The sequence below is a fragment of the Triturus cristatus genome, chromosome 4_2 (genome assembly GCF_964204655.1).
Source record: "Triturus cristatus chromosome 4_2, aTriCri1.1, whole genome shotgun sequence".
Classification (NCBI taxonomy): Eukaryota; Metazoa; Chordata; class Amphibia; order Caudata; family Salamandridae; genus Triturus; species Triturus cristatus.
In genome coordinates this window covers 281,754,155-281,778,813 of record NC_140586.1, presented here as the reverse complement: position 1 = coordinate 281,778,813, position 24,659 = coordinate 281,754,155, and the positions used below count along the sequence as shown (strand labels likewise).

The window sequence follows — 24,659 nt, the reverse complement described above, 5'->3', positions numbered from 1 at the left end:
CTGTATAATTAATACGTTTGAAGTGAAGAATATTTCAGGATGATCTTAAAAATTTCAATATTGTGGTAGAAGATCGAAAAGTAAATTAGCTTCTTTTACAAAGTTCTCACAGGTAAAGTAGAACAACAAAAATGTGAAGTGTTTTGATATTGCATTAAAAATAATAAAGTGGATAGCCCAGCAGGGTTTTTTGTACTTGGGGATTTATATTTCCACCGACCCCATTTTACGATACGAGAAGAACTTGCTCCCTCCCTTGGCACGTCTGCGACGGGACGTGGCGGGCTGGCGGCGGTTGCCGCTTTCCCTCCTTGGCCGTGCCGCCCTGTTTAAAATGATGTCTCTTCCCCGTTTCCTCTATGCCCTGCAGAATACCCTTGACTTGGTCCCGGACAGTTATTTCCGTGAGGTCGAAAGCAACCAGCGCGCGCTATTGTGGGAAGGGCGTCCGCGCATAGCAATTGCTAAGTTGACGCTTCCATGGTATGACGGTGGTATCGCGCTTCCAGACATTCGACGTTATTATTGGGCCACTCAGTTGAGCGCGATTAACCATGGTGTATATGGTCCGGCGCTGAGCCCCGGCTTCGCCATGGACCTATGGTTACTACGTGGGGGTAATTACCACAGAGCGTTGTACTCTAAGTCGTCGGACTTAAACCTTACGGGGCCCACCAGGGTGGCCGTGCATGTATGGAAGGTGGCGACGGATTTACTGGGCTGGAGGGGTAAGCTTACCCTTGCCACCCCTCTGTTTGACTCTGATATTCTGGGAAAGCTTTGGCATACAAAAGGGTTTGAGAAATGGGACCTGATCGGCATATCCAGGGTTGGAGACCTTTTGGTAAAGGGTAGGATAAAGTCATTCGAGGAGCTGCAGAAGGAATATGAGCTAGGGAGCACGGAGTTCTTCCGATACGCTCAAGTGTGCCACGCCTTGCGGTCAGTCCTTGTAGAAGGGGAGAAGGTGCCTGAGTCTTCTCCGTTAGAGGACCGGATCCTGGATGGCCATATGCCAGAGAGTACGATCTCGCGCATTTATAAGAAACTAATTAATGTTCGGGCGGATCTTCTACTAGGGTTGCGTGAGCAATGGACCAGGGATGGCCTCGAACTCGATGATGAGGATTGGCAGTATGCAGTTTCTTCTCCCAAAGAGGTCGCGATCCCCGCGCGCGCGCCTGCGGCTGGTGCAGCTTAAAATACTCCATAGGGTCTACGTGACGGGGCCCAGGCTGGTCCATATGGGTTTCTCTGAGGAGGGCTTATGTAAGAGAGGCTGTGGTATGGTGGGCACCTTCCTACATATTATTTGGGAATGCGGTGCGATTATGGAGTTTTGGAAGCGAATCCACGATGTGATGGGGGAGGTGACGGGCATCGTCATGCAGCCTGAGGCGCGGTGTTGTCTCCTGAATGTTTGGGGTCCTACTGACCACGACGCGGCACAGACTCAATGGGTGACCCTAGGGAACATGGTAGCCAAGCGCGACATCGCTCGTCTGTGGGGCTCTACTAGGCCTCCTACATTGACAGCGTGGATTGAAAACATGGATTGGAGCATGTTTAGGGAGAAGACAGTGTATTGTGCTCGAGGGCGCCCTCGGAAATGGCACTCTGTATGGGGGCGATGGAACCAGTACAGAGGGGGCATATGCCTGCCCCCATACCCGGACCCGCCTGAGGAGCAGCTCTCCCCTTAGCTTTCTTTCCTGCTTTGTACTTCTTGCTGCTATGTGTTTGTCTTCTTGAGTCTCTGACTTCCCCTCCTTTCCCTTGTTATCGACCTGTGTCTGTTGGACGAAATGGGGCTCGCTCCCCCTGATGGGAACCCTTTTTATGCTTTCAGTACTTATCGCCTTGCTTGTGTTTAGGTTTGGGTTTGGGTTTGTGTTTATTTAAAACTGAACCTTTAACTCTCCTGCCAGTGAAATGTGGACGCTCGCATGTGTTGTTTCTAAAGCTGCCGTACCTCCGGGTTGTCGGCTGAATAGCTGTGTCACTGATTTAAAAGAATAAAGGTTTTGGGGGGAAAAAAAATAATAATAAAGTGCACGAACCGCAATATGCATCTATGCTGTCATCGGAGAAAATTTTCCAGCATTTCTGTGAACTAAGTAAATGATTGCCCTAGCATCTCAGCTGACGATAAATCATTACATTGTAAGGTAGAAAAGCCCCTGTATACCATAGGTATGGGCAGGAATCTATTGTTTGCATACATGACGCATAGACATTCATAGCCACTGCTCCTCCCAAAACTTGCAAAATGAGCCCTGTGAATTCCCCCCTCTCCCCCCTCTCCCCCCCCCCCCCCCCCCCCCAAACAATCTATTTAAGTGTGATGCTTTTCATAACTGGGATTCTTTAAGAAACCCACGTTAGGACACAATTGAAAATAAGCACATACAAATTGGAGTACTATAAATCAGAATGGTCGGCTTATAAAAACAAGTTTAAGCCGCCTTCCATATTCAGAACTGTTGTTGTAGTGACCAGTAAAACAAGTGAAGACTCTGGGGACCATCTTATGGGATTCTCTTCTGTTCTGTCTTTTGATAGAGGTCAGGAAGTCACAAACTTTGCAAAATGTTTGTGAAACTTTCAAATGCATAGTGGCTGGGTGCTAAACATTGGAGTTGGCGATTTCGTTTTGTAAAATTCTGGATTTGTAATTGCCTTCTTAAAGAAATTGCACCCTAAGCTATTTGTCAGTGTTTGAAATAGAACCTTCAGAATTCTCCTCATTAAATTTAAATGGGATATTACATGAATTTGAGAATGTCTATGCCTCCTTATTACATCAAGAGGAGCTACTTCATAAGCTCCGGCGTAACATATGCATAAAAATATAGGATAGACAAGTAATCCTCTTTGCAGTATTACAGATTTTTTAGTAAGGATATTAATACTGATGCTCAGTAAATCCGATTGGTGTGCTACAGATTGCATTTCCTTTCATCTGTATTGCATGAAGAGTGCTCAACTCCAGCTATCCCAACTTAATAACCAGCATTGAAAATGCAATAGGTGTCGCCTTTGATTAAGTTAAAGCCATTTGCTTTGCTATACAATACCATTAGCAAAGCAAATGGCTTTAACTTACCGAAAGGCGAGACCTGTTGCATTTTCAATGCTTGTTGTATCATGCAACTAGTTTTATTTTTCATATGAGTATTTAATTATTCATTTATATACAGGGGTTCTCTCGAATGGTCCCTAAAGTAAAGCCAAATAGTCCAGCAGCATGCCATGGTCAGGAAAGATTTTCAATGTACATTTTTAAGCCACACCCTTAATTATACAGGGGGCAGCCCCCCGCCCCCCCTCCCTGTTTTTAATATCATTTACAGCCATCCTTACCCTGAGCCCAGACTCCCTGCTCTTATCTTCAGTCACACCACACGCTGCTTGGGCCTCGTTCCTTGAACCCAAAGGGAAAGCAGGCAGTGAATAAAGTGACGCAGATCTTTTGACCGACGCCACCTGGTCAATCCCCGTCTCCTCCCAAGCCTAGAGTTGCTAAACGGGTCCAGCGTCCCCAGGATGGGAGCCATTAGCGCAAGGTTAATTGCCAGTTTATCGTCTGCCTAACCACCTCTGGCTCCGCTGCCGGCAATTAAGTGAAGCGCGAGGGCTGCGCAACGGCTGTGCTAAAAAGTGCCTTAAAAACCTGAAGCACAAGATTGGTATTCACTAGTTACTGGCTGGATTAGCAAAAACCTATGAAGCAGTGATCTTTATTTTAGAACTTTCAAGTCACAAGGTGTTTGATCTGGTGCAGTCCGGTGTACTAAAAACTGACAGAAGTGAGAAGCGGTTCTTCGCTGCTACATTTAGGCGGCCTATGTTGACAAGGCAGGGAGGGCCCCTCCTGAGCCAAGGTTCTGTCTCCGGAAGGTTTTATCTGCTCTCCCTAGAGTACCGTCCTGATTAATCACAGTGGTCCTAGTCTCAGCCGATGTCGTGACTGCCGGTACAGGAGCCGCATTTACCACAGGGTAGGGCTCAGAGGTTTTCACTCTTCTCTTGTTCCGTCTCGCGAAGCAGGATTTGCCAAATGCTTCCAACATCTCTCAGGAAGACGCTGCAATTTACGACCAGAACAAATTAACTTAAAAAAGAAAAAGGCGTGGCTAGCAGCCGTAGAAAATGGCTGCAGCCTAGGGAGGCTCCGAGGAACCCTCCTAACATCCGAACATTTATCTGGCGGCTCCCTCTCCAGAATATTGTAGCTCGTGATAGTGGAGGCCCCTGAGCGCCCGTTCATCCCGGCCCGAGGTTGATTGAAAGGTCCAGGCGGCACAGACGTCGCGGAAATGACACGGGGCCTACCCCGGCGAGGTGAGTCGGGGAGTTAAGTTCAAGCGGGGCCGACCGTGAGGGCTCGAAGTGCCGGACAGAGTAAGGCGTGAGGTGTGGCGGACCGGAGGCGGCCGGGAGAGGCCCCCCCTCTGCTGACAGCGAACCGGGAGAGGCGTGTTTCCCATAACGGAGGCGGTACAGAGAACGACACCAGCGTTAAAGAAGCGGCAGGCTGACTGCCGCTTCAAGGACCTGGCGCGCCTCCCGCAGTCATCAAGGGGGGTGCATTGAAGAGACTGTGCAATTAGAAGGCCCACTATACCACCGCTGCACTCCCGCAGTCCTCCAAGGCCAGGACAGCGGTTTAGTTGAATCACATGGGATGATTGTAATGGCCACGCTCCTGCCCAGGTATTGCTCATGCATTTAATTGACACAGTCTGTTTGCACAACGTAAGCGCCATCAAGTTGCCCAAAGTTTTGCACATGCACCTTTCTTGAGACTTACAACTGAACGAAGACGACTCTCTGGAAAAGCCACCCCACTGGTCACATATATGCACCTTATTGTGACTAATGTAAAGGCCTTCTCTTGCCTGCACATTGATTAATTATTTGGCGTCTCTTTACCTGTGTTAAGGATAGTACAAGGGAGAGTTGATCGCGCTTAGTAAAGGCATGCATTGGGCTGTAATATCCCTCTGGCAGGTGGCGGTGACTACCACCCCTGATCTTACCACTTGTGCGAGCATACCCCCAACACAAGTGAGCGGCAGGAATGCGAAAGGGCCGAACCAAGCAAAGCTAGAAAAGTACGCCTATACAAAATCGCAGCCGGATCAAGCAGATCAAGATACAAATTCCGGGGCCAAGTACGAACACCGCAGAAACCCAAGAAGTGACGCTTGGAGATATTATGGCCACATTGAATAAAGTGCACACGTCCCTGGACTCGTGCATTGGATCTCTCTCAGCAGAACTCTCATTAATCCGAGCGGACCTTAATAAAATGTCCACCAGAGTATCAGAGGTGGAGGTCACGGCAACCACCCTAACTAACGACACGGCCACGCTTAAGAAGCAAATGCAACAACTCACAGCGGATAACAAGCTGTTGGCTGCTAAACTGGAGGACCAGGAAGGGCGGTCAAGATGAAATAACATACGCCTTATAGGTGTGCCAGAACGGACAGGTGGCCCAGCCCTTGACCTGTTTGTTGAGGATCTTATTACAAATCCTCTACACCCAAGGGGCCTCTCTAACTATTTCTCCTTTGAAAGGGCGCATAGAGTCCCAGGAGGCCGACCCAGACCAGGGGCCCCTCCACCCCTATCCTAGCTCGTATTTTTAATTACCGGGACAGACGTAATACTGCAGGCCGCACGTATTGCGCCCCCTCTGAGACTCGACAACGCTAATATTACCATCTTCCCGGATTATACTGCAGCAGTTACGAAGCAGCGTCAATGGATTTCTCGTAGTAAAAAAGACAGTCCGCGAACGTGGGATCAAGTACTCAATGCTGTTCCCTGCAAAATTAAGGGTGGAAGCCGAAGGTAAAGCATGGTTCTTCCTGTCGCCGGAGGACGCCCAGGAGTGGCTGGAGGGTTGGCACAAAGCCTCACGTTCGGAACGCCGGAAAGGAGGACATGACCACCGTGAGGGAGCTGTAAGCGCGAGAGGGACTAGAGTAGTCGGCTGTAAGGGGAAGTGACATTAATTACTGAAGGAAAGAAGGACCGAGCTGCAATGATAAGGCGATAGCGGCCTGGACATGCTGAACGGCTGAAGTCTAGAATTCGGTCAATTTACCAGACTATCTACGACTCCATTGTAACTACACCAATGCAGCCTCGCACAAGGGCTCGAGGGAGTGACTATCGCGACAAAAACAACCCAATGTGGGGGGGGAAACCATGCCTTCCAGTCGCTTAATGTACATGAACTATCAGAGAGGGAGAAGAGACCGCTACTAATGAAGATGGAATATTGGGTTTACAAGGACAGCGGACGATTGCTCTCACCCCCAAGTTATGGTATTGGGGCAGGGTACTAAGCACTCTGCACTGTTTAGGTCGTGGGTAGTTATAGGTCCGTCAAGCAGGCAGGGAGGGAGGTAGGTAGGTTGGGCTGGATTGTTATTACAGTATTGGATGTTATTGGTTATTCTTTTAAGGGCACTGGCTACAAATTTGTTTGTATGTGTTGGTTACAGGAAGTGCATACGATCTAAAGCACTGACTGCACGCTTTAAGTATGACAGGAATAATGGTTCAGGATCACTCAAAGGCTGAGTCACCAACGTTCCCTGTGTGCCCAATTGTTCCTCTATCATTGGTTACATGGAATGTCCGTGGGCTAGGGACAAGATTAAGAGGTCTAGTTTTACAGTATTTGAAACGGTGTGCACCAGCGATAGCCCGCTTACAAGAAACACACTTAACGGGAACGACCTGTAGAGCGCTGGACCGGTTTGGTTTTAAAATGATTGTGCACTCTGAGTTTTCTTCCGGATCATGAGGAGTGGGTAGCCTGGTGAGAAAGCAGTTCCCGCTGATCATTAACCAAAAATGGACAGATGACCAGGGCTGCTTCGTGGCTATAGCATGTCGGTGGGAGGGGAGATCCTTTAATGTGGTGTCTGTGTATATATCCCTCCAGCGCTCCACGCAGTGGCCCTCCCAGCACTCAGTAAGTTTCTGCTCGCTCTCCCAGAGGGGGAAATGATAATTGGGGGAGACCTTAATGCCGCAATCAGCGGGACTCTTGACCAATATCCTCCCAAACCTCACCATATCAGACTATCTCGCATAGAGTTTTCTAGAAGCCCTTGGTCTCCTGGATGCCTGGAGATGCCGTCACCCCACGACACAACAGTTCACTTATCAATCAGGAGTATATAATAGCCTCTCTAGGATAGATTACTTCTTGACGTTAGCGGACAGCTTGCAGAATGTAGTGGACATAGAGATCAGACCCAGTGGTATATCGGATCATTCCCCAGTGCTACTAACAAACACGTGCCATCACGTGGTTCGACGACGCATTTACCCCATACACCCAGGATATTTGAATAATCCCAAAATCCTTAAAGACCTTAGCACTACAACACCGCACTATTTTAAACAAAATATAACGTCCGTTCCATCTTCAGCCACCCTCCGGGAGGCCTATAAGACTCTTATTTGTGGACAAGCCATTACATCCATAGTGGGCCATAAACGTGAAAAGTGACAGGAGTTATTTGACATAGAATTGAGATTACATCAGGCTGAAGACCGTCATACACAACACCCGACGTTAGAAACGTCCCAATCCTTGCGTATTAAGCAACAAGAATACAGGGAATACAAAAGAGATCACAAAGTCCAAGTTGAAGGATACACAACATAAGATCTATGAAATTGGGGATAAGGCGAGTAAATTTCTGGCCTGGCTCGACAAAAAAGAACGAGCAAGGAATTGGATAGCACAGATAAACTCAAGAGGGGGTGGTGGTCTCAGACCCTCAAGAAATTGTAAGTGGACTGGCCAGGTACTTCGCCCAGGTCTATGCGTCTTCGTCAACCAACATGGTTGAGGAGGCACAGGTTTCCCTTAAAGACCTCAAAATGCCCACATTAACACCAGAGGCAACCCACACGCTTGAAGCTGACCTCACGACGGAAGAATTGCAATTAGCAATCGAGTCTCTGCAGACGGGGAAGGCGATGGGGCCTAACGGCATACCCATCGAGCACTATAAAAGGATGGTGGGCACACTTCCCCACCTGCTAAAAAATGTATATCGAAAGTCTAGATGCGGGAGAACTCCCGCGGGACCAAAGAACTGCCACCATAGTGGCAATTCCCAAACCCAGGAAACCTCCTGATGAATACACCTCATATCGCCCAATATCATTGCTTAATGCTGAAGCTAAAATACTCGCAAAACTTTTGGCGACTCAATTAACCCCGCACATGACGGCCCTAATACACCCAGATCAATCTGGATTTATGAAAGGTCGCAACACGGCTCTTAACCTGAGGCGCCTTAATGGGGTGATAGCCCGTATACCCTATATCCAAGAACCAGCTGTTATTCTCTCGTTGGACGCCCGTATGGTGTTTGCTCCTTGTATGCAGATGACGTTTTGCTATACCTGGCCTCTCCCCAGACGTTCCACTCTAGTGCTACTGAACATCTGTGAAAATTATGGGAGTGTATCTAGCTATACTATTAATTGGTCTTATTTGTACTTTCCGGTCCGCGACCGCGTCTTCCTAAAGAGTGCGATCTCCTAATCACAACAGAATGGTTCAAGTATTTGGGTATCTATGTGACACCAGGGGCTGAAGAATTCATAAAAAAAAAAAATCTAATACACCCCCCGCAACCCCCCAACTCCCCCCCCCCCCCCCCCCCCAGAACGTCTAAAACGGGATACAGCGCAGTGGCACACATTGCCTATGACGCTGCTTGGGAAGGCAGCGCTATTTAAAATGATAGCGCTCCCACGGTTTCTCTAAGCCTTAGAAAATACTCTGTTTCCGGTACCAGCAAGTTATTTTAAAACTATAGCGACAGAGGTCTCCAGTTTACTATGGGGAAACAAGCCAGCGCGTAATGCAATGGAAAAACTGGTTAAGAGCTGGTATGATGGGGGTATAGCACACCCAAATATACAACTGTACTACTGGGCAGCAAAGTTGAAAATAATCAATCCATGGATTCACGCCCCGCAAACTGACCCTGCATTCCAGGCGGACAGATATGTGTTGGGAGATGGAGGTGTCATGGCAGCCTTATACAATAAAAAATGATCTAACCCACTGATTGGCCCGACGGCACATACAGTTGACATATGGTACTCTGCGCATAAACTGGGATGGCAGGGAGTCATTACACAGCTTACTCCACTCTGGGATACACAGCGGCTGGGGCGACTATGGGTTAAGGGCGGGGTGATCACGTTCGAACGACTACAGGGCCAATACGAACTTGCACCTTCTGAACAATTCAGGTACATGCAGATTAAACCTGCACTACAGGCAGCTATACCACCAAACACCGCATTGACGGAGGCCTCTCCCTTAGAGGATAGGCTACTAACTGACTATATGCCGAAAAAGGCCACCTTTTTTACTTACCGTAAATTAATTAATAACCTACCTGACCCAACGCAGGCATTGAAGGACAAATGGTCCGTGGACCTTGGGGAACTCGACGAAACAGACTGGCAGATGGCACTCATCACCACGGGAAGTTGCAATACCCTCCAGATTAAGACTAGTACAACTAAAGATATTACACCGTGTATACTACACTAGGTTAACCCTACACAAAATAGGGAATGCCATATAGTGTGGTACGTTTTACCACACTATATGGCAATGTCCGAAGATCATGCCATACTGGGTGGCAGTGATGAGGACCATATCGCAGATGGAGGAGGTGTCGGTGGTACCAGAGCCTAAAAGATGTTTGTTAAACATATGGGAACCCAATTATCTGAATCGTCCAGCACAGGACTGGGCAACTTTGGGAATGATGATCGCCAAGAGAAATAGAACTAGATTGTGGGGCTCCAGATGCTCACCAACGATCAATGAATGGTGTATAGACATGGATGAAGCCATGGTTGCAGAGAAAGCTACATATGTTAACTGAGGCTGTCCCCAGAAATGGGGGGAAAGTGTGGGGAGCCTGGAACAAATACAGGGGCTTTATCTGTGACCCACCCGACTTACCGAGTGAGGAGATCCTGAGTTGAAACGAGGAGGGGATGCAGCGGATTGGATGAGTTAATAGGTGTGATATATCATGTAATGGCTGTTACAGGCACAAGGACTAAGGAAACTGTACCAACCAACTATAATGTGTTTCATTTGTAAGACTTTGTTATGCCCTAACTTTAATAAAAAAAAGTTTAACAAAAAAAAGTGATAATTTTGTACAACTGGTAGTCTAAACTCTAACTATTTAAAAGTGTTTTCATATGTAAATAATGAAGAAGAAACAGTTTTGATGAAATAAAATATTTACCTAAGATCTCACAAAAAAGGGGGGGGGGGGCTGATTATTTTCAGATTTGAGGCACTAGTGTGCAGCTATTTTTCCTAGAGGCCTGCCAAACCCAAGACAGTGCGTTTAAATAAAGGTGGAGGGAATTGCGTCAGATGCTGTCTGGAACATTACCACAGGAGCCTGCTCTTTCTCTGCTTTCGGGATTCCATGGATTTGGACGTCTCCAACAGGAAGAGCCGCGAACCCAAGTGTCCTGGCCATACTCCAATAACGATCATACTCTTGGCTTTGTCCTACCTGCCTGTGTGAGAGAAACAGTAATGCACCCTCTAATGTGCAAATGCCTTGACAATATGCAGCGCACAAGCATGTTCTATCAGTCCCAATACTGTCCGCCCCCAGGGGGCGCGCAATCCTGTCCCCATCAGTCCCAGTACAGTCTGCCCCCAGGGGGTGCGTGAGCATGTCCCCATCAGTAGTCCCAAGCATGCTTGTCGGACATCAAGGCATCACTCCTGTGACTCTCGTGCTCTTGGGAGGCATTTGATAGGGTGCCCCCCCCCCCCCCCCCCCCACCCCCACCTCCAGCAAGTAAGAAGAGCCAAGCCACGGGAGTGATTCCCGAAAGGCAGCTGGCCCTCGCACGCACAAAGCAATTATTTTACTGCCTATTTATCATTCCCAAGTAGGAAGAGAAAACGTGCACCAGACTTCAAATAGATGGCCGTAGGGAGGGGGTGGAGGTCGTTGACTTTTTCTGAAGGTTCCTTGAAAAGCGCTTCCTAAATTGCACTAACTAATCGAATCACGATGGGTCCAAAGATCAGGCTCGTGATTGCACTGGTAATTGGTGTTTCGCTGTGAACACAAGCATGGTAACACAGTGGGTTAAACACATCTGCCGTTCCCGTTATTATGACGAACAGCCCAATATCGGGTGGGCCGGCTACGTCACAGGGAGCAGACTCGAAGGCTCACACAGGAATCATTCAACTCATCGACGGGACATGTGGAACAAGCGGCAGTGAAAGCGATCACTTTTTTGTTGCTATGACAACGCAAGCATCGCAAGATTGCGTCGGGCTGTCCACAGTCCAACGGACAAGCGCATGCTATCTGCTATGGAAAGATGATGAGAGCAGCCATGTTTGTCCATGCAGACGCGTGCATGCGAGTGTTGCGCAGAATCGATTCCAAAAGGTACTTGCAATAGCGAGAGCACCGCATGCGCTGCTTTCGCTAGGCGAGACCTAAAACTCACTATCTCATATTTCCCCGACAACTGAGCCCAGTGGAATTGTTGTTAATGTATCCTGGTTGTCGGTTTTACCCCTTTTTCTGATCATTTACCCTAGATGTGTGGATAAATGTGCAAGGCCCATTACAAGTGAAAGCTATACTTCCACCGGTCAAACACAAGTAGGGTATGGGATAACAGTATTGGATTGTGTGTTAATTTTCTCTTGTAGGTGACCGTGTAGTTGTTGGACAAAAATATCAAGTACACTGATCCAAATAAATGTATGTGTCCATATTATGTTTGGCTCTTACAATGTTTTTATTTTGTTCTCCCAGATAATGGAGATGGCTGCTCATGGGATCAAACCAATTACGCTCGAGCTGGGGGGAAAGTCCCCTCTCATCATCTTCTCTGACTGTGTGCTGGAAAATGCAGTGAAAGGAGCAATGATGGGCAACTTCCTAAGTCAGGGAGAGGTAAGCAATAGAGTGCCCAGAAGTGCTTTCAAAACTAAGCGTTTGTTGGGCATGGAAGTAAACTGCCTGCCTCAAAGCACCTTGCAGGCTGCAACACAGGATTGCGTTTGCACAGCTGAAGATGGTAAATGCTCTATCTCCTTCACTAAAAACAATGCAACCTTGGCTGCAGTTACAAACCACTAAAATGAGCCTATTTGTTTTGTCAAGCGGGAAAGTCCAATTTCCCTAACCTGCTTTTTATTTTTTTATTTTATTTAAACCTGTCATTGGTTGGGTTCATAGAGCTACAATAGAATGAATGACATAGTTTTGCTATGTTTCTTCTTAAAGCCACTCGCAACCTGCTGTTTTAGAGCTCGCTTGCCGATCACTTGTTTCAGAGTCCTTTCTGATTCTTCCTCGTAGAGCATACCTCAGGTGAAAGTCTATCCATGTCTTGAGTGAACCTTTATTCACACAACCTGACCAGAGCCCAAGTTGTGTACATTTCTTGTGTATTTAAAATTTCTAAGTTGAAGTGTATGTAATTGGTCAGCAAATAACATTTAGCAGAGTGAAGTGCTGGCTAGACGTTGCAGCTCTAACATATGACTATCATGGAAACTGCACAGCACTTCATTTTGCCAGGATTCCTCAACAACCTGACCGGAGCCCTGTATATCCTCCATAGGTCCGTTGGAGTGTACACCGTATGTAATGACAAACCGTTGTAGCACAAAGTAAGAATTAACTTTGCTTCCACCACTCAGAAGTAACAAGTAAGGGTACTTAAGTCACTTTAAGAGTGCATTCCAGGCACATGTGCTCACTAAATGGCAGCCCCAGATATTTGTATAATTTTACTTGTCCATGGCTGAGCAGTGTCATAACTCGCCCTGATTTTCTTATATGTGAAGATAGAGTTCTTGGTCTTATCCACCTTTAATTTCTGTACTGTGTGTGCCACAAATTGCAGGTTGACTTCTATATGTCCCATCTGTTGACCCACTCCTGTGGTCCGTGAGCACAATGTCTGCATTCATGGTACTTGGTTTGTGTTCTCAGCAAAAGTATCCTCCAGCGATGCAGGGACAAGTCTGTGGAATTCAGGCTTAACCGTAATTGAATAAGGACACCAACCTTCTTAACACCATGTTTGGTCCTAACATGATCCATCACTGAACCCTACAAATGTGTGTGGACTCAAACCTAGATGTCTATGCATTATCCTCCTAAAATGTGTCAGCAAAGGTTCCGGAATCCCACATTGCCAATTTCCTCTACAGTATTACAGTTGACTTTATATTTAAAAAAAAGGTCTAAATCCATATAAACTCAATTGGTGCTAGTATATTTCTACTTTGTCTGGTATGTTGAACATTAATTGTGTACTTGTAGCATACATGGTTCTGAGGATCATTTTGAGCCTCACTTCAATGTTCTTTTCATACCAGCTCACTGAGGTTGGTCTCAATCATTTTGTCACATACAATGTGTAGGAAGCTGGGTTTCAGTTGCAGTAACCCACCACCCCACTTTTTGCCAGACTGCTGATGCACTTTGACTTGATGTGCCCTGGGTCTCTGCCAATCTGGTTCCCAGGGCCTGTGTACTTCCACAAAACTGTACCTTGTACCCCCCAATTGGCAGCTCTCTGGCCACATGTCAGTCCCTGGTAAAAGGTACCATGGGTACCAAGGGCACTGTGGCCAGGGAAGGCCTCTAAGAGCTGCAGCACTTATTGTGCCACCCTTAAAGGCCCTGTGCATTTACACAAACACACAGCCAGTGCAGGCTGCGTGTTTTGGTGCAGAACAAAGTGAAGAGTTGACATGGCACACATCCCTGTGTGCCATGCCCGCAACCCACTGCCCTGGCATCGGTCAGCCATCCCTCTAACTGGATGCACTATACCAGTGGTGAGGGTACAGGTGCATGAGCCCTGTACCCCTACAGTGTCTAGAGCAGTTCTTAGACATTGTAAGTGCAGTAATGCCATTAAGAGTATATGGTGCTGGGAGTTTATCATTGCGAACTCCACAGCAGCATAATTACTTTACAGTTTGGTATCAAACTTCTCAGCACATTAAACCCACACTGATGCCTGTGTGGGATTTAATGAAAAATACACTCAGAAGGCATTTTAGAGATGCCCCCTGAAAAACGACCAGCCTCTGGTGGGTGCCCTGACTGGTACTCACCAGCCTGCCACCATGAGACGTGTTTCTGGATCCCTGGGGTGGAAGCCTTCGCTCTCTGAACCCAGAAACAAAGCCCTTCCTGGGTGGAGGTGGTCACTCCTCCCCAGGCCAGGAAGAGTAATCTGTGGCAGGGGAGCTTCAAAGGCCTTGCCGCCTTTGTAATGTGACCCCCAGACTCTCCTGCTTTCAGGAACAGGCCCCCTTCCTGTCTCCCCTCCTTTTCGGCGGAAATACGGGCAGGAAAAACTAGCACAGCCCAGGTGTGCCCACATCTGCCAACCCTACCCCTCAGATGGGGGAGGTGAGGTGAAGCCCACTCTTCAGTGTCTGCCATCTTGCAGATGAGTGGCACTCTCCGATCAGGATTAGGTATTGTGCCCACTCCCCCACGTGGTGTGGGCACACAAAGGGTGTAGTCACCCCATTGGCTACTGACCTTGAGACCCCTAAAAACACCCCCTAAATACAGTATTTAGAGGGCAGCCCTGAACTAAGACTTATTCCTGCAACCTACGAAGGACGAAAGAAGACGCCTAGCAGATGAGACTGCAGAGATGAACTGACTTGGCCCCTGCCCGTCTGCAGTATCCAGAGATCCTGCACCAAATGTCGCCTTGTCCTGCAGCCAGCGACCTCCAGAACCCCTTGAAGGACTGAGTGTCTTCAACAAAGACTGGGTCTCCTGTGAACAGCAGGAAAGACTCCGAGCCTGCTGAGAACAAAGAAACCAGACGCCTGGAACCACCACTGCATTGACTCATAGTCCACCGATCGCAGCGAAATCCCCCAGCGCTTCCGAGTCCACCGTGGGTTGACCCCCTCCAAGACTCCCTGACCTCGCCTGCAGCCTCTGCATGGAGGCCCCCGCCCCCAGTGGCCCGTGTGAGAGTGCCATCTTTCTTGCATGGTATGCCCCTACTTTTTGCTGAATTACCTGATGTACTTTGACTGAGTGTGCCCTGGGCTCCTGCCAATCAGGTACCCAGAGCCTATGTTCCTTCCCTAAAACTGTGTTGAAGCCTAAACCCAATTGGCATCTCAGGCCACATGTCAGCCCCTGGTAAAGGGTACACTAGGTACCCAGGGCCTTGTGACCAGAGAAGGCCCCTAAGGGCTGCAGCACTTATTGTGCCACCCTTAGAGATTGTGCCACCCTTAGAGAGCACACACCACTCCCCCCCGCCCCCCCCCCCCCCCCCCCCCCGCAGGCTGAGTGTCTGGGTGCAGAACAAAACAGAGTTGACATGGCACACATCCCTGTGTGCCATGCTCACAACACAACACACACTGCCCTGGCATACATCAGCCACCCCTCTAGCTGGGTGCCCTATGCCAGTGGTTTGGGTGCAGGAGCCCTGTGCCCCTACAGTACCCAGGTCCATTCCTGGGCACTGTAAGTGCAGTGCTGCCATTAAGAGTATATGGTGCTGGGAGGTAGTCAACACGAACTCCACAGCACCATGATGGCAACACTGAAGACTGGGAAGTTTGGTATCCAACTTCTTAGCACATTAAACCCGCACTGATGCCAGTGTGGGATTTAATGTACAATGCACGACAGAGGGCATCTTAGAGATGCCCCCTGAACCTAACCTTCAATCCCCGTCTTGTCTGAGGGGCTGCCTAGGCTGCCACACAGGAGACATGTTGCTGGACCAGAGAGCCATCCGCTCTCCTGGGCCTGCAACAATGCACATCCTGGGCGAGGTGCTAGGTCTCCTCCCCCAGGATGGGCAGGGAAAGCTTCAAAGGCATGCCGCCTTTGTGAGCTTCTCCAGAACACTTGCTGTACTCAGCAACTGGCCGCTACCGGTTCTGATCCCCCACTCAGGCGGGAAGACTAGCCAGAAACCCCAAAGAAGGAAAGGGGGTGTGCCAGCCTCCGCCAACCCCACCCCTCCGGTGGGGGAGGCTAGGTGAAGCACATCTCCGGGCTCTCGCCATCTTGAAGATGAAAAGCCCTGCCCAATCGGGGGAGTGGCAGAATAGGGGTGTACCCACCCCAAGGAAGGGACCCATTGGTCCCTGCCCTCTACCTACCTGTAAAGCCCCTAAATTTAGTATTTAGGGGCACCCTGAACCTTCCTTCCTCAGATCCAGATTCGGAAACCAGAACAAGGAACAAGACCTGCTGTGCAGCTGCTAACAAGAGGAAGACACCAACTGCTTTGGCCCCAGCCCTACCGGCCTGTCGACCCTCGAACCTGCTCCTGCTAAACCCCGGCATCTCCAGTGGTCAGCAACCTCAAAACCCTGGAGGACCTGACTGCCTTGTGACTGACTACCTGGGACTCCCACGAGCAGTGGTACTGCTCAAAGCAAGTAACTGATCCCTGGCATCAGCCTGGAACCACGAACCTTGCACACTCTGCACCCGCCAAGCCTGGTCTGTGCCGGAGTTGACAAAGACCTCGGACGTCCCCCTGGCCACTGTGACCCCCGAATCCAGCACCCAAGGACCCACCTCGACGCTCCTGACGACACCTGCAGCCTCCGAACCAGGGACCCCTCCAACCGCGACCAGCAGAGGGTAAGATTTCCCGACGCCAAAAGGCACCCCGGCCCCCTGTGCCCAAGTCCTGGGTGCCTACCTATCCTCCAACTACCCAACTTACCTCTCGAACTGGTGGTCGCACCTGAAGAATCTTCGTCCCGAGCTTGCAGCCTTTGTTCGTTCTTGAGCTTCTCCATTGCAATCCATTGAGCGCCCTACGGCTCAAAAGCACCCTGCACCCTGCCGCCCGAGTGCCCCTGGCAGTGCAACTTCTACTCTAATCTACTTCTCCATTTGCCCTGAGCAAGTGACCAGGAGCCCAGCTCCCACATCCGCGTGGCCTGCTAGCCAGTGGCCACCAAACAAAGGCCCCCTGCCTCCCATAGGATAACATTGGGCCTAACTCACGCTGCCCCTGTGCGTTGAGGGTGTAACCACTGTACTTACCTGACCCTGGGAGACCCCGAGTCTATGCCCAGAACCTTAACTCTGCCACTCGAGTCCTTACCCAAAAGCCGATTACTCACTTTTCTTCCAAAGGGTAACATTGACTGGTTTCACTTGGAAATTCTTCGAAGTGTCGAGTTTTGAAACTTTAAAATATTCATCTAAAATCAGCCGAATTACGAAAACTAACTTACTCACCTGTTATCAGGAGAGATCCCAGTGCTGGATCTTGGTGCCTGGCACTGACCCTGAAAAGTAATTACAACCGTACTTACTTTTTAACTTGATTTTCCTCCCTAGGATAACATTGCCTGGTTTTCACCAGAAATTCTTCTGTCGATTTTGCAAACTTACACCTATTCGTTAAAAATCGCCTGTATAACAAAATCACATTCTCAACTGTTTACAGGAGTTGCCCCAGTGCTGGATCCAGGATGCAACACTGAGTTAGAAAAAGTAACCATAACCCTACCTACCTGCTAAGTGAATTTCCTCCCATAGGATAACATTGATGATTCTATGTGAAAAAGATTCCAAGTGTCAACTTTTAAAATACAATATTTCCTTAAAGATCATAACTGTAACCAAAACGTTTTTACTCAACTGTTTACAGGAGATGTCCCAGGACTTAATCTAGGATCCAGTCCTGTGGTAAGAAAAGTCATCCAAAAAGTAATCTATTGCATTTAACTAGAAATTCCCGTTAAGCTCAATGTAGAATTGTTTGAAATGGTGTTGCCTATTGCAAAAGCTGTAGCTATTGCATTCAAAAGTCTATTGCCTATTGAAGTATTTATCTAGAGCATCTCATTCTGAGAAAGTATATTATGATACCCATTGTTGGTTCTAAAATAAAACTATATATTTTGATACAAAACCATTGGCCTAGAGTTCAGTTCGAGTGTGTGAGACCATTTGCTGACTGAGTGTGTACAACAAATGCTTTACACTGTCCTCTGATACTGCCTTACTGCTCGACCAAGCTACCACTTTAGAGAGTAAGGTTATATCTAACTTTAGCCTCTGCCAAACCTCTGGGGACTGTGGACTCTGCACTCTGTACCTATTTGGGAACAGTATATACAGAGCCACTTTCTTACAGCCCAGTAAGGTGAAATCAGACCAAGACCAGCCGGCCTGCGCCCTTGAGAAGAGAACCCGAGGTGCACCTGCTTCCCCGAGCCCTCCAACTTACCTGCCCAGCTGTTGGTTCCTACCGGAAGTCTTCCTGGACCGAGCCTGCAGATAAACTAAACCGAGAATCCCTATTGAAAACAACAGGGCACCTGATGCCAAAACAGCACCCTGCACCCAGCCGCCCCTGCGGGTGTACTTTGGGTGCTAACTCTGATTCCCCTTTGCGCCGAGCCTAACACCAGGAGCTTTGCTCCCACAACCTTGTGGCCTGCTCGTGAGCCGCCACCAGCCGAAGGCCCCCTATCTCCCATTGGGCCTCGGCACCCGGCCTCCTTAGTGCCGCTGAGGGTGTTTTGAGAGTGCATCCTTGACCCTGGGGGAACCCTGGCTCTAACCCCAGAATCACGGGGCCCTGAGCAAGGGTAGGACGATCGCTAGTTGCCTGCCTACTCCTCAACCGGAGCAACAACGTGCTCTGGTTGATCCTCGTCAGCCTTGACTAGTAAGCCAGGGGTCTACAAGTATACCCTAGCACTAGCATACAAGTATACTCCCTACTGCTTCTGGCACTCTCAACCTCACTAGCCAGACGGTAGTGCACACACTACCTTAGTTTGATGGTCCTGACAAAATGCCAATTGACACTTTTCGGGCAGCCTGGGCATGAAACATGTTGACCTTTGACACCACATCAACCCTTTAGGAACATTGCTCCAACACAAGGGTTCTCACTATTTTAACCAGGCAAGAGCTACCTTTAAAAATAAACTTCACTCAGTAGGATTGCTCAGAACCTTTTTAACCACTTAACTTGTGCACTACCTAGCCCCCACACCCACCTTACGGCTTCTTCAAAAGATCCCCGATAAAGAGCCACGGTCTCAGGAGCCCGTCGGGCATTGCAGCGCCAGCCTGACTAGGGGCAAATGCCCAAATGATGAAGCATGACATCCCTCGGGGTGTGTGAGGGCATGCCCCTCCCTTGTTCCCACAAGGAACTGCTCACCCTTCTAAAACAAATCTAACCCCAGAATACCAACTCCACAAACTTGCACTTACCTGTTAACCGATAACTCCATTTCTCTCCGTAGGAATACATGGACTGTTTTTCCCTGCAAAATGTTCTAGGCGTGGAATTGGTTTTGTATAGAACTTTGGAAAAAAAGCAAAGAACTAAAAATTGCCTACTTACCTTTTCTCTAGGAAATGTCCCAGTGTGATCTCTAGCTGTATCACACTGAGTAGAAAAAGTAACCTGAAAGTAATCTAACAGTAATTTCAACTGTTTTGAAAGCATTTACAAACCTGTAACGGTAATTTTCATTCAGCTTGCTTGTATTCAACCTGCCTTGCCAATTATCCTAAACACCTACCTGTGCCAGGCTTGATTGGTTCTAGGAAATATATACAACTAAATGATATTTTTATACAAAATCAAATTGGTCTGAGTTCAGTCTTTGTGTGTGACATCATTTGCTGATTGTGTACAACAAATACTTAACAATACCCTCTGATCAAGCCTTACTGCTCGCCCACACTACCACAAATAGAGAGTAAGGGGCTGTCTACTTTTACCTATGCCTACCTTTGGGGTTCCACTGCACTCTGTGCACACCATACCTCATTTTGGTATAATATATACATAGCCAGCTTCCTACACAATGCTACTCTTACTCAGAGCTTAGGAGGCCAAAAAAGTTGTACAACTCCAGAATTTCACTAGTGTGTATGCCGTCTGCAATTGTTTAGGTCCCAAACAAGTAATCACTGCTCATCAAAAAAAAAGTTGAGAATCTTGATAGAAAACCTTGCATTCAGAGCATCTGGTCCGCTACAATGCCAGAGGTAGGATTTAGCGGATCCCTTTTTAAATTACCAGTATTGTACTTAACAAGATCTAGATTACAACTTGATGGATAATGATGATTATCCACACGCTACACTTTTCTGTATCCATACAGTGTGAAAAAGTGTCAAATGTTTATATAATTTGGTAGCCGAGATGATACTTGGAAGGCCGACATTCTACGTGGTTTGCTGCCTTGTACTTTTTTTCTATACTGTTTAACATCAACAGTTCCTTTTCTGCTGGTATTAGATTGCGATTTGTGGGTCAAATATACTCCATATGCATGAGGCGTCATTTTCATTGCATCTACACATTCTATGCATTTTGTTTTTAAAAGATATAGCCCGTGAATGCTTGGGGTTGGTACCCATGAGGATTTGTGAGTATTAAGGGTGTAATGTGGTTGTACTCCGGTAGTACATTAGGACTTATGACGCAGATGGTAATGGACAGTTCCCACCATGAATATTTGCCAGTAGAAAATTGGCTCCCGAGGTCCCATGGCAAACGCTAGCAAACGGGTCTCTTTGGGAGCACCACCTATCTTGCTTATTTCAATTTCCATACTTTGTGGTTCTAATTCCCTTTCTTATAATTAGAGTGCAATCATTTTTCATGGCTGTCTCTTGCCTTCAGGTCTGTTGCAACGGCACCAGGGTGTTTGTGCAAAGGGAAATCCTGGACAAATTCACTGAAGAAGTGGTGAAACACACCAAGAAAATCAAAATTGGTGACCCTCTCTTGAAAGACACTAGGATGGGCCCTCTCATCAACCAGCCCCACTTACAAAAAGTACTTGGTTTTATCAAGAAGGCCAAAGAGGAGGTGAAGAGCTTTTGTTTTGTATTCATTTTCCTTGTTTTTAGCTGTGGTAAACGTTTGCACTATATAAACCTAATGCTATGTTATGATGTACATGTCTTTTTTGTGTATTAAATGCTTCTTTAATGCTGCAGCTGCCAAGGGGCAATTCTATCGCTTGCTGTTTTCAGACCCCCATTCTCATCCTACTTCAAGCCTTCCTCTTTAAATCTCCCTTGTGTTGCTTTTCAGTAATCCTATTACCGTTCATTGTTAATTATCTCCAATAAACATCAATGTTTCTTATTTTGACTTGTAGGCTTATTTTAGTTTGTTTCCTGTTCTTTCCCTCCTTCACCATAACTCTTCCCTATCCCCTGAAAAGATTGGAGTGTTTATGGATGATAAATTTGATGTAACCGGTCCTCTGAGATTTCAGGAAAAAAAATATATATAAGATTCTTTTCACAACCACTGGAGTGTAACTGTCCGTTTTGTGATGAAAGCATATCTGACTTGTCAGTTACTTGCAATATTCATCCTGAGTTGTTCCAAATTGTTTTGTGTGCAGGTGTAAGGAAACAAAGGGCTATTGGTGCAATCAGAGTAGTTATTTGTTGTGATTCAGAGGAAGGTTATACAGTTGGCTTGAGATCCCTGAAATTGTTTTAACTTATTTGAAGGGGACAAAACTAAATGTCGAGACACCACATGGGACTTGTGGAACAATATCTTTAAGCCCATAATAAACATCAGTCAAGCCAACCACCTGCGCTTGTAAAACCTTATCTAGTGCTTTGCGTGTATATGTTTGTATATCTATATCTCCCTCCTTTTGACTATTTTTTTTTTTAACTCTTTGCTGTGTACTTTAATGGGTGGTCACTTGTTGATTTAGAAACTAGTGAGTGTCTGAGCGGTCTAATGTTCAGGATGTTTTATTTTCTATCTAGGGCGTTAAAGTGCTTTGCGGAGGGGAACCACACACACCTGACGATCCCAAACTGAAAGACGGCTACTTCATGACTCCTTGTGTGCTAGGTGAGACAACCACCTATAATTTTGACATGTAAAGAATTCAGTCAATTCAAACTTGCATCATTCAGGTTCTTAAGTGCCTTAAAAGTACATACATAATAGACAAGCATCAAAAAACAATCCATCACAAAATGCCGATCAACTGTTAAAATAACAGGAAAAAAAGTCGCCCGCTAAGCAAATTCCTCAGGTACATGGTAGATCTTAACAAGCATTTGCAATGCAATAGGTCTCACATTTGTGAGTTAGAGCTATTGGCATTGAAAATGACAATGTTTTACCAATGGTTTTTTTGGTTTAGTGTAGTGAAAGTATGTGGTGTGGAATTATGTGGGTTGTATTGGAATTGTTAGTTGTTGGAATTGTGTGATGTGTATTTGTGCAGTGAAGTTTTGTCATGGTGAATAGATCGGGGTGAGAGCTGCAAAGAATAGATGGGAAGCTAGAGAGGGATGGGTAGTTTGTGCAGGAAGTGATGGATGAACTGGCGATAGAGGAGCAGAAAGAGTGTATGAGAGAGCCATGAAGTACATTGTCCTGGGTGTTGTGCAGGCCAAGGATTGAAGAGCTATACAAGGAAGAGAAAATTCGAGAAATGGGATTACCAGAAAGTAAGCGACATTTTCCTTCCCATAAAAAGAAAAAAAATCTGTTGGCTTTGTCAAAGCGTATTTATTCTGATGTCTAACTCTGTTTGGTGCTGGCTATTCAGCCAAAGTCACCAGGGTAGAACTGGAATTCTATATACTCTTGCCTTCCCCTTTCCAACTTACTGTGCTTTTGACTTCTTGGACATATGGCAATGTATAAAACACGCTGACATATTTCACTTAGATCTTTAAAACTGAAAATAAATTTCGGCAATTTCATGGCCTTGCCGTGGTAATAGAAACATCAAAGATGTCGCACTTTCCTAGGGATGTTTAGCCGCCATGGCTATGTTTTATGAAAACATGATTTTCCCAAGCGCTTTAAATATGTAAAATGGAGTTGTGCCTGTTTATTTTGTGCATGCAGTATACCAATAAGTGTTGACAAAGCATACAGGTTTGGATTTTGTAAAGGGTATGCACTGATGAGACACAACATCCAGGCTTTCGATCACACAAATGTCCAGCGAGCAATACAGAACTCATACAGCACCCAGACACAGCTGCAGGGCAATCATGCACACTTACCACTAAACTTCAACTAGCAGAAAGGCACACAGGCACTCATGAACACAGCCACTCATGGGAGATGTAGTCACCTGCAAACACAGACCCACAGGTAGTCCGAGAAAGCTCATGTAGAGATGCAAAATCCCATAAACTCGCATGCAGCTGGCATAACGTGTACACAAGACAGCCAGTCAAGGCGAATGGACTGATAGATGCAGCCTTTATGTGCATTTTGTCTTCAGCCCTAATGCACAGCACATGAAAAGATGGAAAAAAACCATGGAAAATAAATGCCCACTGAATCCTTGGTCTCTGTCTGAAATGGTGACATACGTTAGTCTCCATGCCCTTACAGTAGACAAAATATAAAAAAAAAGAAAAAAGTAGCACAACACTGAGGATAAAAAATCAGTCCATCCCATAACAGTTAAAAAGTAGTGAGTAATAGATCTGAGAGGGCAGCAAGGATGGTAGTGATGGAACGCGTTTGTTTACTACTAGTACTCAAACTAGATAGCACATTGTGGAACGGTAGTTACAAGACTGGGTATTACCGCTGGAATTCGTCACCACAAAACGTGTGATGTATGTATATTACAGCCTTCCAGCAAGAGCGGTATTAAAGTGTTAATTTAAATTATTGGGAAGAAGGCCTATTGAAGAAAAGGAACAGTGTTAAAATGACATTCACTAACAGAAAGCAACCTTTCTTGTCAGTGGCCTCGCAGGCTGGTGGTGTCTGATTTTGCAGCGCTGTCGCTCTCTTCCTTTTCCTGCAAATGTTTTCTAGAAAACAGCGTGGCAGCACAGGGTTTCTGGAGGGCTGATTTCTCTTGCTACAGCTCTTTTTTTTATTTTCTAAAAAGCTAGTGTTCGAGGCATATGAGCTGTAGATCATATGCTTTAGCATAGATCGCCATCTGGTGTTGGGTTCAGATGTTTGCACTTTGTTTTTGTTCGCAGAAGTTTTCAGTCATGCGGTAGGTGACTCCTCCTTTCGGTGATGGTGCGCATGGGCATCGGCTCAATCCCCAGATAGTTTTTTTTTTCCGCCATCGGATGTGTATTGCTGCAGTTCGGTATAGTTTTCTAAACCCTTCGACGTGCAAGCCTCTACCCTTGATGGTATTGTCTATCAATTGCAGTTTCCATTCGATGTACATCGTCTAAAATCTAAACCTTTGATTGGGAACTTTGAGGCAGGCCGTCTGGCCTACCTGTGCCGACCACGCCAGCAGTCGATGGAACGGACTCCATTCAAGTGATGTCCTGGGTGTCGTGTTAAGTTTCCACGCACCGACTTGCACGAGGTCTGCAATCTCTGCCTATCCCCGGAACATGACGAAAAGGACTGTGGCGTGTCGATCATTCCGATCGAAGAAAACCATTTGTGGCCGTCGGGCTCGACGCCACGGGATGCACCACGTCAGCGGATCCATACCAGACCTCTTCGGCGAAGATTCTGATTCCCACCAACCAGATCCAGAAGCCGAGGAAGAACTGGTCTCCGTTTCCAAAGCC

At 47.0% G+C, this 24,659-nt stretch overlaps 1 protein-coding gene across 1 annotated transcript in view; it reads left to right on the top strand.

Moving 5' to 3' along the window:
- Positions 1-24,659, top strand: part of ALDH9A1 (aldehyde dehydrogenase 9 family member A1) — a 128,525-nt gene that overhangs the window by 75,716 nt on the left and 28,150 nt on the right. The window contains exons 6-8 of the mRNA XM_085601515.1: positions 11,889-12,029; positions 20,776-20,964; positions 21,894-21,981. Coding sequence (XP_085457641.1) covers positions 11,889-12,029; positions 20,776-20,964; positions 21,894-21,981 — 418 coding nt within the window. The remainder of the gene's footprint in view (positions 1-11,888; positions 12,030-20,775; positions 20,965-21,893; positions 21,982-24,659) is intronic.